Raw genomic sequence first — 14,215 nt, 5'->3', positions numbered from 1 at the left:
AAAAAAAGGCTGCCGTTGGTTCCCTTTTGTAAACCATTCAAGTAAACACATTTGGAAATGTTCGGATTTTAACATAGAGAAAGAAGGACTTTGACCACTTTGCACACACAAATTTCTTTTAGTGTTTTTATGCAAATTTTGGTCATGGCATCAGATGAAGCCTTACGAAACGGTAATTAGAAGATCTTAAATTCCTGTCAGACAAGTTTTATTTGGACTGTATTTTTTTAGCTGCTTTCAGTTTCCTTATCTAAGTAAAGGTGTTCCCTTACAATACTATCTGCATATCATCCTACTTAGAATCTGTCATGTACATTGGCTCAGATCTTTCAAACAATTTGTCCTGTAAGGGGTTTGATGTCAATGGCAGATAGATAGTGTGACGCTCACATAAATAGCAGATGCACAAAGTCTAGGTCCCAGCAGGGGTTTGACTATATGGAAGAAAGGTAGATAGCACATATACATATTCCATTCAGCAGGGGATACTAGTTCACTGAATTTGCTTGTTGTAGTTAATATAATATGAAATTAGGTGCTACCTAAAAGGCAGAGCTCCCTGAAAAATCACAGTGCCCCTTTAAAATTAAAGGAGTGGTGTTGGAATTGTCTGGAATTATGGAGTCGTTTAGGAAGTTTATGTTCTATTAGATCTATTAAAATTATAAGTATTAACGATAATTCATGATTTCTGAATGCATGTTTTAGACTGCATCAAATTTAATTCTTGACATGTGAAATACTCGTAAGATATTCTCTATATAATTAAAAGAAAGTTCGATATAGATATAAATCTGCACCAAGATAAAGAAGAAAACGTATTTGAATAACTTCTGTTATCATTATTAAAACGTACTGCATCAACAATTTTACATATTAAATTATTATTATACATTGTACTGGAAACCAGTCACAAATGATAACCCCTTCAAATTGAAAAGCTTCAAACCTAACAGAATCTCATTAGGCCAATAGCCGAAGGAATTCTGTCTCTTTGCGTGTGAATGTTTGGCAATAAGGACTTAATGTAAAAAGTTAAAGTTTCAGTTCCAAAGTTAATAGAAATTAGAATTTATGTACTCCTGGAAATGAGTATTGTAATCCTTTTAAATGTCATTATTGTCAAATTTTGGTTCTTTCTGAAAGGAAGAATGATTGTGTCCAACTTTCAGTCAAAAAACTGCTATAATAGACGCCTTGTACGGGAAAATTACAATCATTTACATGACTGTACAAAGCTTGTTTTAAACCCAAAAGACTAGCAATTTTTAAAAGTTAATGATCAGAATTTTACCTGAGAAAAACAGTGTATGCCGAAATTCTCGAAAAACCCTGTTTATTTACTAAACTTCTAAATTAACATTTCTATGGCTTTTTGTGGTTAATCTTTTGGCACTATAAAATAGGGATGGTAGTAAGAACCTTTTTGATGTTTATTGATAATTCATCGCCATTAGTTTTAGTTTTTTAGATAATCTCTGGTTAGTGTTTTTAAAGCTAACGGATGAAATATATGCGAACGGGGAGAAGAGCATTATCAATCTGACTAAAGTACATATCCTATTACGCTACGCATAGGATCTGAGAACGACCTATTCATTGCCTCGTTCTGACGACCCTTTCGCTAGCCATTTAGAGCCTAACTTACAACATCTTGCAGATCTACCTGTAGCCTTGACTTTTGATATTTACAATTCTTATGTCATAATGTATCAGATAGCCGGTTAGCTCAGTCGGTAGGCCTCTTGCTTTGTAAGCGAGGGGTCCTGGGTTCGAGCCCTGGAATAACTGCACATTTTTCTTACTCTTTGACATTCGAACATGTCGTCTGATTGGATAAAATAAAAATAGCAATACTGGAAATCCAAAATATACAGAAGACGAATGTGAATGGGTCGTTCTCAGATCTTCGTTTAGAAGATCAAGTACTTTAGTCAGATTGGAGCATTATTTGCTTTCCACAGTTCATTGCCTGTATATTTTGATCCTAAAGTTGTTTTTGTTTTTAAAGTTATGTCTACTGACTACTGCACAGGCACTACATTGGAGCCTGACATCAAAACTAAACACTTGTTAAATTTCACATGAATGACTTTAGTTATACAATATTTTCAAAACTCATATTAATAGAAAAAAAAACTGAAATTAAAAAAGGAAATGAAAAAAAAAAATCTGGTCCAGGTGAGGTTCGAACTCACGACCTCTAGTTTTCAACGCGAACTCGCTAACCACTACATCGCTGTGGAGTTATGACGTCATCATGACAAACATAAGTATATATAATAAAGTTTGGTATTGGCAGCATGAGGAAAGTCGTTTCAAAATGAAAATATTGTATTTTATTTCTTTTTCCTTCGTACAAAATGTATTTAGCTCTTAATTTTTATTATCAAACGCGCATTTACATTTTTATTCAATATTCAAAGCAGTAAGTGAGACGCTTTTGTCAACCGTAAACAGTAAGCGTCTACTGACGTCTTTATTGATTAATTACTATGTGCATAGAGCACATGAAAAAATCCGAACAACACCGATTCCAAAAAAGTACCACGAATTTTCAACTCGATAGTATACACTGTTAGATCTCTCTATTCCTTTTCTTGTTCATACGTCTAACCTTAATGCAACGCTGTCGGCGCCACTTTGTGGCGCCGGTAGCTCTGCTATAAAAAAATAAGAATATTTAGCATAAATGTTTCTTTTTAGCTCACCTGTCACATAGTGACAAGGTGAGCTTTTGTGATCGCGCAGCGTCCGGCGTCCGTCGTCCGTGCGTCCGTCCGTCCGTCCGTCCGTGCGTGCGTGCGTAAACTTTTGCTTGTGACCACTCTAGAGGTCACATTTTTCATGGGATCTTTATTAAAGTTGGTCAGAATGTTCATCTGGAAGATATCTAGGTCAAGTTCGAAACTGGGTCATGTGCGGTCAAAAACTAGGTCAGTAGCTCTAAAAATAGAAAAACCTTGTGACCTCTCTAGAGGCCATATTTTTCACAAGATCTTCATGAAAGTTGGTCTGAATGTTCACTTTGATGATATCTAGGTCAAGTTCGAAACTGGGTCACGTGCCATCAAAAACTAGGTCAGTAGGTCAAATAAAAGAAAATCCTTGTGACCTCTCTGGAGGTCATATTTTTCATGGGATCTGCATGAAAATTGGTCAGAATGTTCATCTTGATGTAATCTAGGTCAAGTTCGAAACTGGGTCACATCCGGTCCAAAACTAGGTCAGTAGGTCAATTAATAGAAAAACCTTGTGACCTCTGTAGAGGCCGTATTTTTCATTGGATCTGCATGAAAATTGATCAGAATGTTCATCTTGATGATATCTAGATCAAGTTTGAAACCGGGTCAACTGCGGTCAAAAACTAGGTCAGTAGGTCAAATGATAGAAAATCCTTGTGACCTCTCTAGAGGTCATATTTTTCATGGGATCTGCATGAAAGTTGGTCTGAATGTTCATCTTGATGATATCTAGGTCAAGTTCGAAACTGGGTCAACTGCGGTCCAAAACTAGGTCAGTAGGTCTAAAAATAGAAAATTCTTGTGACCTCCCTGGAGGTAATATTTTTCATGGGGTCTGGATGAAAATTGGTCAGAATGTTCATCTTGATGATATATAGGTCAAGTTTGAAACTGGTTCACGTGCGGTCAAAAACTAGGTCAGTAAGTCAAATAATAGAAAAACCTTGTGACCACTCTAGAGGCCATAGTTTTCACAAGATCTTCATGAAAGTTGGTCTGAATGTTCATTTTGATGATATGTAGGTCAAGTTCGAAACTGGGTCAACTGCGATCCAAAACTAGGTCAGTAGGTCTAAAAATAGAAAGTTCTTGTGACCTCCCTGGAGGTCATATTTTTCATGGGATCTGTATGAAAATTGGTCAGAATGTTCATCTTGATGATATGTAGGTCAAGTTCGAAACTTGGTCACGTGCGGTCAAAAACTAGGTCAGTAAGTCAAATAATAGAAAAACCTTGTAACCTCTGTAGAGGCCATATTTTTCACGGGATCTGCATGAAAATTGGTCAGAATGTTCATCTTGATAATATCTAGGTCAGTTTTTAAACTGGGTCGCATGCGTTCAAAAACTAGGTCAGTAGGTCAGATAATAGAAAAACCTTGTGACCACCCTAGAGGCCATAGTTTTCATGGGATCTGCATGAAAGTTGGTCTGAATGTTCATCTTGATGATATCTAGGTCAAGTTTGAAACCGGGTCAACTGCCCTCAAAAACTAGGTCACTAGGTCTCAACATAGAAAGACCTTTTGACCTCTCTAGAGGCCATATTTTTCAATGGATCTTCATGAAAATTGATCAGAATTTTTATCTTGATGATATCTAGGTCAAGTTCAGAAGTAGGTCACATGAGCTCAAAAACTAGGTCACTATGTCAAATAATAGAAAAAAACGACATCATACTCAGTTCATGTGGGGGCAGGTGAGCGATTCAGGACCATCATGGTCCTCTTGTTTCACTAAATATATATGAATATTCAGTGTAAAATCTTGAAAATAATGATAACAGTCCAACTAATTCACGTATCGGCAGCCTCATGAATCTTAAAGGCTTTAAAGATAATCCGCCTTCGGTAAAACTGGAAACTCATTTCTATGATGTTTTGGAGAAGTCATTAATTTCGATGTTCTTTTGTACTCCAGGAGTGAGAGCAAACCTTTCAGCATGGATACAGAAACTGGAGTGTGGAGGAGATCTAGAGAAACAGGCTTTCTTCAAGAAGAAGTTTATCCAAAGGCTTAGAGATTCTCCTGTTGCCATAGAGACTGAAAAAGCTAATGAGCAACATTATGAAGTACCATCAGAATTTTTCTTAACGGTAAACCAGGCTTTAATACTAGTATTCTTATATATGCAGGTATCTAAGTTTGAAAGTGATTAACTGAAATAATAGTGGTAAATGTTAGAGTAGCACCCAGTAAAGATTGGTTGCCCCTGTATTATACATACTATACCTTATCATGGGAAAGGACAGTAACAGTTTCAATATTCTGCTACATTTTTCCATTGTGTACCTCATTTGAAAGATCATTTATCCAGGCATTGGCATTATTTTGATGACTTCTACTAGTTAATTGATATTCATCTTGATTATTTCAGTTTTTTTTTAAAACACTTTAGTACAAGGAATTCGGCTGTTTGAAATTTTCCAATTTTTGCAGACCTTACAACATATTCTATGAAAATGTATTCCGAGACCGTTACTTATTCCAGTAGTGCTAATTGTGACTAATTCTATGAAGGTTGAGTCTTTTTGTTTCTAAAGAATTTTTGTGAGCATGTTTATCAGATGAGAGCACTTTTGATGCCACAAAAAAATGACGTACTATATATGTATGCATTTTGCAGGTTCTGGGCAAGAGGTTGAAATACAGTGGTTGCAGTTGGCCAGCAGGCGTTAACACACTGGAAGAAGGTAAATTTGTATTTAAATTATAATAAAAGCTTACTTAAATATCAAATTTAAAAGAAATACGAAGTTAATAATGTTGAAAAAAAAACATGATTAAAGTATGTTTTGTTTGGACTTTTAGTTGTTAAAAAGTTACTGAATAGTTTATATAAAAAAATCATGCCATAAATGTCCCTTGTTCCCCTTCTCTTAAATACTGCATAAAGCATGATTAAAGGTGGTCAGTCACATTTAATCAACATCTAATGACATTTTTTACTTTTTGCATATTCTGGTAGAGAATTATTTAAGGAACAAAAAGACCGATTACATAGAGTTAGATTCCTATTTGAAATGTATATTTTATTATTTTTATAAAATTTTGTAATTACTCCCCTTTAATATGAAAGTATATAAAAAGCTGGGTATTTCTTTTTATTTCGATACAATGTCTAGTTTTACATTTGCATTTGATAGACATATCAACTATTGAACAATCTGAACCAAAATACAAGTTTTAAAGCTGTCTGTAGCTTCTTAATTCATTTATTTCCAATCTATCTTGGTTGCGCAACCAAGATAGGCAAAGGGAGGTAATAATAATTTTTCAAACTTGCGTTTCTAATGAATTCCATCTAAATACATAACTTTTAATGCAAATATTTTACAAATATATTACAATATGTCTAATATTTATACATTTCCTTAGGCAAAGTATGTTTATCAAATTTATACTTATGATAAAATAACTCTATCTTGGTTGGGCAACCAGGATAGGAAAATGAAATTTTAAAAATACCTCCAGTGAAAATCTAATTTGTATTAAGTGTTAAGTGAACATAAATGAGTGTAAATGATCAGATGCTAAAGTTTCGAACAAATCCGTTACATGGCCAAAATCTGATTACCCACCTTTAACAAAAAGGTCATTTTATAAATTTGATATTAAATATAATCATTGGAAATGAAAACCGTAGTATTCTGTATCGAAAGTGAAAGATATGATTATGGTTATATACAAAACAAGTAGGATATTCCAGAATGTGATAATCTTAATCTCCTCAAAAAATGAAATTTCAAAATTCTGACCTCTTATTCAAGTTTATGTGTTATGAAGGTAGGATTATGCATTTTACATTTTTTTTTCATGTGTAGCTGAAGATTTATCTTTAAAAGAAATATGTGAAAGAGCAGGTGTACAAGATGGACAAACAGTTCTGGTAATTTTATCATTTATTTACACAGAAACACTTAAATATTGCATCACTAAGATAAACAGCTTCTTTCTTAACTGTCATTAAGTCTGTTTTATTTTATTTTTATATCAGATATGAAATTTCTAGGAATGGTAGAAAGATGATATGAGCCGTGCCACGGGAAAACCAACATAGTGGGTGTGCGACCAGCATGGATCCAGACCAGCCTGCGCATTCGCGCAGTCTGGTCAGGATCCATGCTGTTTGCTAACAGTTTCTCCAATTCCAAAAGGCTTTAAAAGCGAACAGCATGGAGCCTGACCAGACTGCGCAGATGCGCAGGCTGGTCTGGATCCATGTTGGTCGCACACCCACTATGTTGGTTTTCCCATGGCACGGCTCATATATTATCAGAAATAAACTTAGAAACAAATCAAGAAAAAACTTATATTTTATTGGAGTTTATCTTGAGTGTTGACATATTAAAGTCTTTCAGTGCATTTTAGCAATTAATTTATGATAATTCAATGTACATTGTAAATTGTTTACTAAATGTTGTGTTGCTGCTGGCTGGGTTAACTCTATGAATTGAAAGGTCAGGAATTAGATCCATGAGCGGGGCAATTGTTTTCAGTGACAATTTGAGCCGTGCCATGAGAAAACCAACATAGTGGGTTAGCTATCTGCACAGTATGGTCAGGATCCATGCTGCTCGCTTTCATATCCTATTGCAATTAGAGAAACTGTTAGTGAACAGATGGATCCTGACCAGACTGCGCAGATGCACAGGCTGGTCTTGATCCATTCTGGTCGCAAAGCCACTATGTTGGTTTTCTCATGGCCCTGCTCATTTGACAGAAGATGGTGTGTCTGAAGTCATTCTGTCAGCCTCCACCTCTGATTGATGTGGGGCAGTACTGTTGCAGAATACAGGAACACTCATTAGGTCATTGGCTGGCATTATACAACAGAAATACTGTTTGAAACAATTGTTAAACCAGATTCAAATAAACATAATATTGTGTTGAGATGTTAGAAGCCATTTCCTTCTTTTAAAGTTAAAGCACTCAGTTATATACTTCTGAAATTGAATACTTTTAATGGCCATTAATCATCTTGTTTTCATTTAATATGATACAAAAGCTGTATTTTCTGTTATATTACATGTTTATCCACTTAGGTTTTGCTTAAAGTGTTTCTCTGCACTTTAAGCAAAGGCACAGGACTTCCAATGATTATTTTCCTTCTGACTTTGTGTTCTAGGATCTTGGTTGTGGTTGGGGATCACTATCACTGTATATCTGTGAGAAGTTTCCTAGATGTATTGTCACCTGCGTATCAAACTCCAACACACAAAGACAACTGATACAAGATCGAGCTTTAGAACGAGGTTACCAGGGGCGACTCGAGTGCATCACAGCAGATGCAAATGTTTTCACGACAGCAAAAAGATTTGATAGGATAATTTCCATAGAAATGTTTGAGGTGCGCAGCTTATTTGCTTCTTCTCTGTGCTGTTGTGATGATACCTGTTTGTTTAAGAAATAATGAGTCCCACACACAGATTGTTGTTGAATAAAATCATCGTTTGAAGTTCGAGTATGAAGGAATTATATCAAGAGGGCACAACCCTTCCGATACAATAATGTGCATCTTAAATGATAAGCAATGATTTTATTCATGAGCAAATGACGTTTGATGATGTGACATAATAATTGTGAGATACATATAGTGCTTGTGTCGCAAATAACACACAGTTTCAGTCGTTTCATTTTCATCATTGTCTTTTAAAACCAGATCATGATAATTGAGCCATGTATATGTAGTTGATGAGAAAAACTAGATAAATTATGGTAATATGGTAACAGATTTTGATTTTGAAATTTATTGTAACTTCTTGCTATTTATTATTTAGGGGGGAATGGGGATTTGAGTTTAATGTCACACAGACACAGTTAAAGGTCATATGGTGACTTTCCAGCTTTGATAGTGGTGGAAGACCTTGGTTGCCCCTCCGTGCATTATTTTATCACGGGTTGGCGCCTTGGTAGAACCACTGACCTTCGGTAAGCCAGCTGGATGGCTTCCTCACATAAAGAATTCAACACCCCGACTGAGGCTCGAACCGAGGGGCAAGTGATTTGAAGTCAGCAACCTTAATCACTTGACTGCCAAAGCCCCTGCTAAATTTATTCAATGAAGATTGCACTATTGCCAGAAAACTCTTTATGTTTGCCACCCTCATGCACAATCAGGTAATTTCTTTTATTGCAAACATGAAAAACTCTTGATTATTTCTCAATGTATATTCTCAGTTTTTGCTTCACTTACTACAGCATATGAAGAATTATGAAATCTTGATGCAAAGAGTCTCTTCATGGTTGAAACCCTCTGGGAAACTGTTTATACAAGTGTTGTGTCATAAACTTCACCCATACGCCTTTGATACAAAGCCAGGGTCCGACACAGAGTGGATGGCGAAAAACTTCTTCACGGGTGGAACAATGCCTTCAGTAGACCTGTATTTGTATTTTCAGGTTTGCATCCTTTGTTCATGAATTTTCAATCTAAGTATTGTTAAGTAAATCATATTTCTTTATAAAAAATCAGTACGTTTTTCTCAGTAGAACCTCCAGTGTAGAGTAACACAGTTTTTCCTCTGGCCTCATAGATCATTGTCTTTGATGATGCATATACCTAACAAGTTGAGGAGACTTTCTAGGTAGGCTGCTTTTTTGGAAATAAATAATATTGAGAATATTTGTTTGTTTCATTGTTAGATTGAAGTATATTTTGCTGAGTGAACACTATATGTAATATTTCTCATGAGTGGCCAAGCCATGGATGAAATATATTTCAGTCTTGCATGTGTATCAAATTTTTATTTTATGATTTTCATTGGTTTTAAAAACATTATACAGTGGAACCCCTCTAATCCGAAAACCTTTCTGAACTGAACAAATTATTTGGTCCCATTTTTATGCCCCCACTTTTGTGGGGCTGCATATAGATTTGCCCCTGTCTGTCCGTCCTTCCTTCTGTCTGTCCGTCCTCCGTCCTTCCAAGAATGTTGTGTCGCATGTAGCTCCAAAAATATTTGACGTAGAGTCACAAAACTTTACAGGAATGTTGGTCAGCATGTGTAGTTGTGCACCTGGGTTTCGCGTCCGAATTCATTCAGTCATGTAGGAGTTATGGCCCCTGACTTTGTAAAAATTGGTCATTTTAATGTTGTGTCGTGCCTAGCTCCAAAAGTATTTGACCTAGTGTCACAAAACTTTACAGGAATGTTGGTCAGCATGTGTAGTTGTGCACCTGGAGTTTTGCCTCTGGATTCATTCAGTTGTGTAGTAGTTTTGGCCCCTGACTTAGTAAAAAATTTGTCATTTTAATGTTGTGTCGCACGTAGCTCCAGAAGTATTTGACCTAGAGTCACCAAAGTTTACAGGAATGTTGGTTAGCATGTGCAGTTGTGCACCTGGGGATTCGCGTCTGGATTCACTCAGTCATGTAGGAGTTATGGCCCCTGACTTAGTTAAAAATTGATCATTTTAATGTTGTGTCGCGCAAAGCTCCAAAAGTATTTGACCTAGAGTCCCCAAAGTTTTCAGGAATGTTGGTCAGCATGTGCAGTTGTGCATCTAGGGTTTCGCGTCCGGATTCATTCAGTCTTGTAGGAGTTATGGCCCCTGACTTAGTTAAAAATTGGTCATTTTAATGTTGTCGCGCGTAGCTCCAAAAGTATTTGACCTAGAGTCACCAAAGTTTAAAGGAATGTTGGTCAGCATTTGCGGTTGTGCACCTGGGGTTTCGCGTCCGGATTCATTCAGTATTGTAGGAGTTATGGCCCCTGACCTAGGAAAAAATTTATGTCCTTTGTCATGTAGTCCCATGGACACATTTCTAGTTTCTTATTCATTCTCTATTGTAAAAATACCCTTGTAATCTGAAACCTCTCTACTCCGAAAACCGAACAAAATTTTGCGATTTTTATATCTAATTACATTAATTACAATCTACCTTTCTAATCCGAACCTTAGTCAATGTATCTGATGTAAATCTTGCTCACTTTTGACATTTTTCAGTCTGTTTACAATTTTAGCTATTACTCTTTATAAAGGTGTCAGCATCAATAGGCCCCAACACTGGTAGGGGTAATCAAAAGTCATGTCATTGTCAGAGTTTTGCTTTGTGGATCCATGCAATAAGCACAGATGTGAAAGAAGCAAGTTCAGATAGTTTGTTTGAACAGAAATTTGTAAGAATAGACATACGTGCAATAAGTACTGCCAATGTATAGATCCTTATTAATCTGTACCTTCCGCAAAACTTTTTGTGCAGTTTGTTCATTTAAACACTGAAAGTGGTACTAAATCTGATCATTACATTTTCTGGGAATGTAGGAGTGGTGAAAAAATGTTTACAAGTGATATTTAGAAGTTGAATTAACATGAAATCTACATTACACTAAAGCAATCTACATGCTGCTTATAATTTGATAATTTTTATTAGTCTGTAAACAGAAAGATAAATTTACACTTCATGTGTGACAAACAGCATAATGTTTCATTCTAAAATAGAAACCTTTCTAATCCGAAAACCCCTCTTATCCGAACTTTTTTTTGGTCCGAGCATGTTCGGATTAGACAGGTTCCACTATACCCATTTTACCCACAGAATGTCAGATGCATTGTGTCCAGACATTACAATACATCAGCAGTTATAGAGGGCCTTGTACAGTCTACATTTACAGGCCAGAACCATGAAATAGCATTCCCACAAAATAAAATGATTCCAGGGTATATTGAGTATTAGTTTATTTTCTGTTTTTCCATTTTTCTGATGTGGATGTTTCAGAATGGAGTGAGGATAGAAGATTACTGGATTATCAATGGGAAACATTACAGTAAGACGTTAGAGGCGTGGTTAGAAAGACTGGATCAAAACAAGGACAAAGTGATGCAGATTCTACAAAAAGCTTACGGCAAAGATGCTGACCAGCAACTGTTCAACTGGAGACTGTTTTTCATATTTTGTTCTGAAGTGTTTGGTTACTCAGATGGCAATGAGTGGATAGTTTCCCAGCACTTGTTTAGAAAAAACCAATTAAGCTCATTATAATAGTATAATATATTTTTAGCTTCTTTATTTATTCCAGAACATATTGTGAATTCAAATTGCCTGCATTTGCCTGTAAAAAAATGTCACAATGCTGTCTCAGCATCGATTAGCAATTTGTTAATTTGTTCACAGAGTTGCCAAGTGGACTGTAGTAATTGTTCCCGAGCTTATAATAATTGGGATGTCCTAGGTACATATTTCTGGTGCTAACTTTAGATGATAAGTTCTATTTGTTTTGTAAAAATAAAGTTGATATATAATTAATTACATACAAGCAGAATTTAAAGTCTCAAAAGTTATTGGTGTTTTTATCAAAAAGTAGCTCAGTATGTATGATGAAACCTTATATTCTGTTTTACATACTGTGAAATCATTAATATTCGTAGGGGACTAATTTTCGTGGTTGAGTCAATCCACGAAATTTAATCCCAACGAACAAGTAAAATTCACATTCATTTTATGTTCAAAAGTTGAAATCCACGAATTCATATCCCCACGAAATTGCCGTTTTGACCAAAACCACTTTATAAACCCTTTGTACATTTTAGCTCAAAAGATTCATCAAACGTATTTCGCTACCTCAAAAAAGTATTCGTGTTGCATTGACAAAATATTACTGTGATAAAATTAATATTTATAAAATTTCTGTATCATAAGAAAAGGAAATGTTATGAATATATGTTTAAAGAACATTGTTTTCCTCATGTGTTTTATCTTTTGTGAGGCTCATTTGAGAGGAGTCTTAGTTCAGATGTATATGATTTGACTGTACCGGAGGGCTCGCCAGGTTAGCTGATATCTTCTTGTCTGTACTAAACTGGATTTGGAATTACTGGTCTTTATGCACTTTTTAAAAGATATCCAATGGCCATGGTTCACTGAAATGTTTTATTTTCAGGTATTCACTTCAAATGTAGAAAATTGTTTTCAAATGTACATAGAGTTACATTCATAACTAAATTTCATACAGCAACAGTCAATTGTTAAAAAGATTTCCATTTGTGCACATTTATAGTGTGTGTTAGTTATACATGAATACAAATGAATATGTACTATTTTGAACCTAGCGCATAGTACTGTAATACACCTAAACTTGTTAAGTATGTCTCCCCGCAACAAGGGGAGACATATTGTTTTTGCCCTGTCCGTCCGTCACAATTCATTTCCGATCAATAACTGAAGAACTATTTGACTTAGAACCTTCAAACTTCGTAGGATTTATGGAGTAGGCGACCCCTATTGTTTTTGGGGGTCATTCCATCAAAGGTCAAGGTCAAGGGCCTGAACACAGAAAACCATTTCCAATCAATAACTTGAGAACCACTTGACCCAGAATGTTTAAACTTCATACGATGATTGGTCATGCAGAGTAGATGACCCCTATTGATTTTGGGTTACTGTTAAACGTCAAGGTCACTGGAGCCTGAACATGGAAAACCATTTCCGATCAATAACTTGAGAACCACTTGACCCAGAATGTTGAAACGTCCTGTTTGACGCCATATAACCTATACTGTGTTGGTGCGCCGTAAAACCCAAATAAATAAATCATATGATGATTGGTCATGCAGAGTAGATGACCCTTATTAACCGTGACAGCCGGTAGGCGTCCAAAAGCATGTCTGCTTTCTAAGTCAGATAGTTTTCATCCGATCTTCACCAAACTTGGTGACAGTGTTCGTGGGCATAGTATCTCAGCCAAGTTCGATAACCAGCAAAATCACTCCAGGCACTCTAAGGTTCTGGGACAATCTGTGTATGAAAAGAATTGGAAACACTGCCTTACCCTTGCATGATCGTAAGAGGCGACTAATAGGGTCTTAACACTTGGTTTTGCAGTAACTCTGTGATTCCAGCAGGTATGCAAATTTTGATTCCATACCTCATGTTTTTATTTCGATGTAAATGAGATGTGGAACCAAAATTTGTAGTCCTGTTTGGCACCATATAACCTATACTGTGTTGGTGCGCCGTAAAACCCAAATAAATAAATAAATTGAATTAGGCCAAATTCGATGACGGGCGTATTTTGTGACAGTCTGACACTCTTGTTGATATTAGGGTCATTCTGTTAAAGGTCAAGGTCACAGGAGCCTGAACATGGTGAACCATTTCCGATTAATAACTTGAGTACCATTTGACCCAAACTTCATAGGATGATTGTACATACAGAGTAGATGACCCCTATTGATTTTAGGGTCACTCTATTAAAGGTCAAGGACACAGGGTCCTGAACATGGAAAACCATTTCCGGTCAGTAACTTCAGAACTACAGAAAGTTGAAACTTCATAGGATGATTGGACATGCAGAGTAGATGACCCCATTGATTTTGGGGTCACTCCATTTAAGGTCAAGGTCACAGCAGACAGAACATGGAAATCCATTTACTGTCAGTAACTTGAGAACCATTTGACCTAGAACCTTCAAATTTCATAGGATGATAAGACTTACAAAGTAGATGACCACCTTTATTGTTTTGGGGTC

General features: G+C 36.0%; 1 protein-coding gene across 1 annotated transcript; it reads left to right on the top strand.

Moving 5' to 3' along the window:
* The first annotated feature begins 15 nt into the window (after positions 1-15).
* On the top strand, positions 16-13,727 carry LOC123549554 (uncharacterized). The gene is made up of 7 exons (XM_045337729.2): positions 16-172; positions 4,665-4,840; positions 5,371-5,437; positions 6,569-6,633; positions 7,873-8,094; positions 8,946-9,146; positions 11,467-13,727. The coding sequence occupies exons 1-7, from the start codon at positions 130-132 to the stop codon at positions 11,728-11,730; spliced, it is 1,038 nt and encodes a 345-aa protein (XP_045193664.2). The 5' UTR covers positions 16-129; the 3' UTR covers positions 11,731-13,727.
* The last annotated feature ends 488 nt before the right edge of the window (positions 13,728-14,215 follow it).

Source organism: Mercenaria mercenaria, chromosome 6, assembly GCF_021730395.1.
Source record: "Mercenaria mercenaria strain notata chromosome 6, MADL_Memer_1, whole genome shotgun sequence".
In the NCBI taxonomy this organism is placed as follows: domain Eukaryota; kingdom Metazoa; phylum Mollusca; class Bivalvia; order Venerida; family Veneridae; genus Mercenaria; species Mercenaria mercenaria.
The sequence above is the reverse complement of the archived record's forward strand: the minus strand, read 5'-3'. Positions and strand labels throughout refer to the sequence as shown.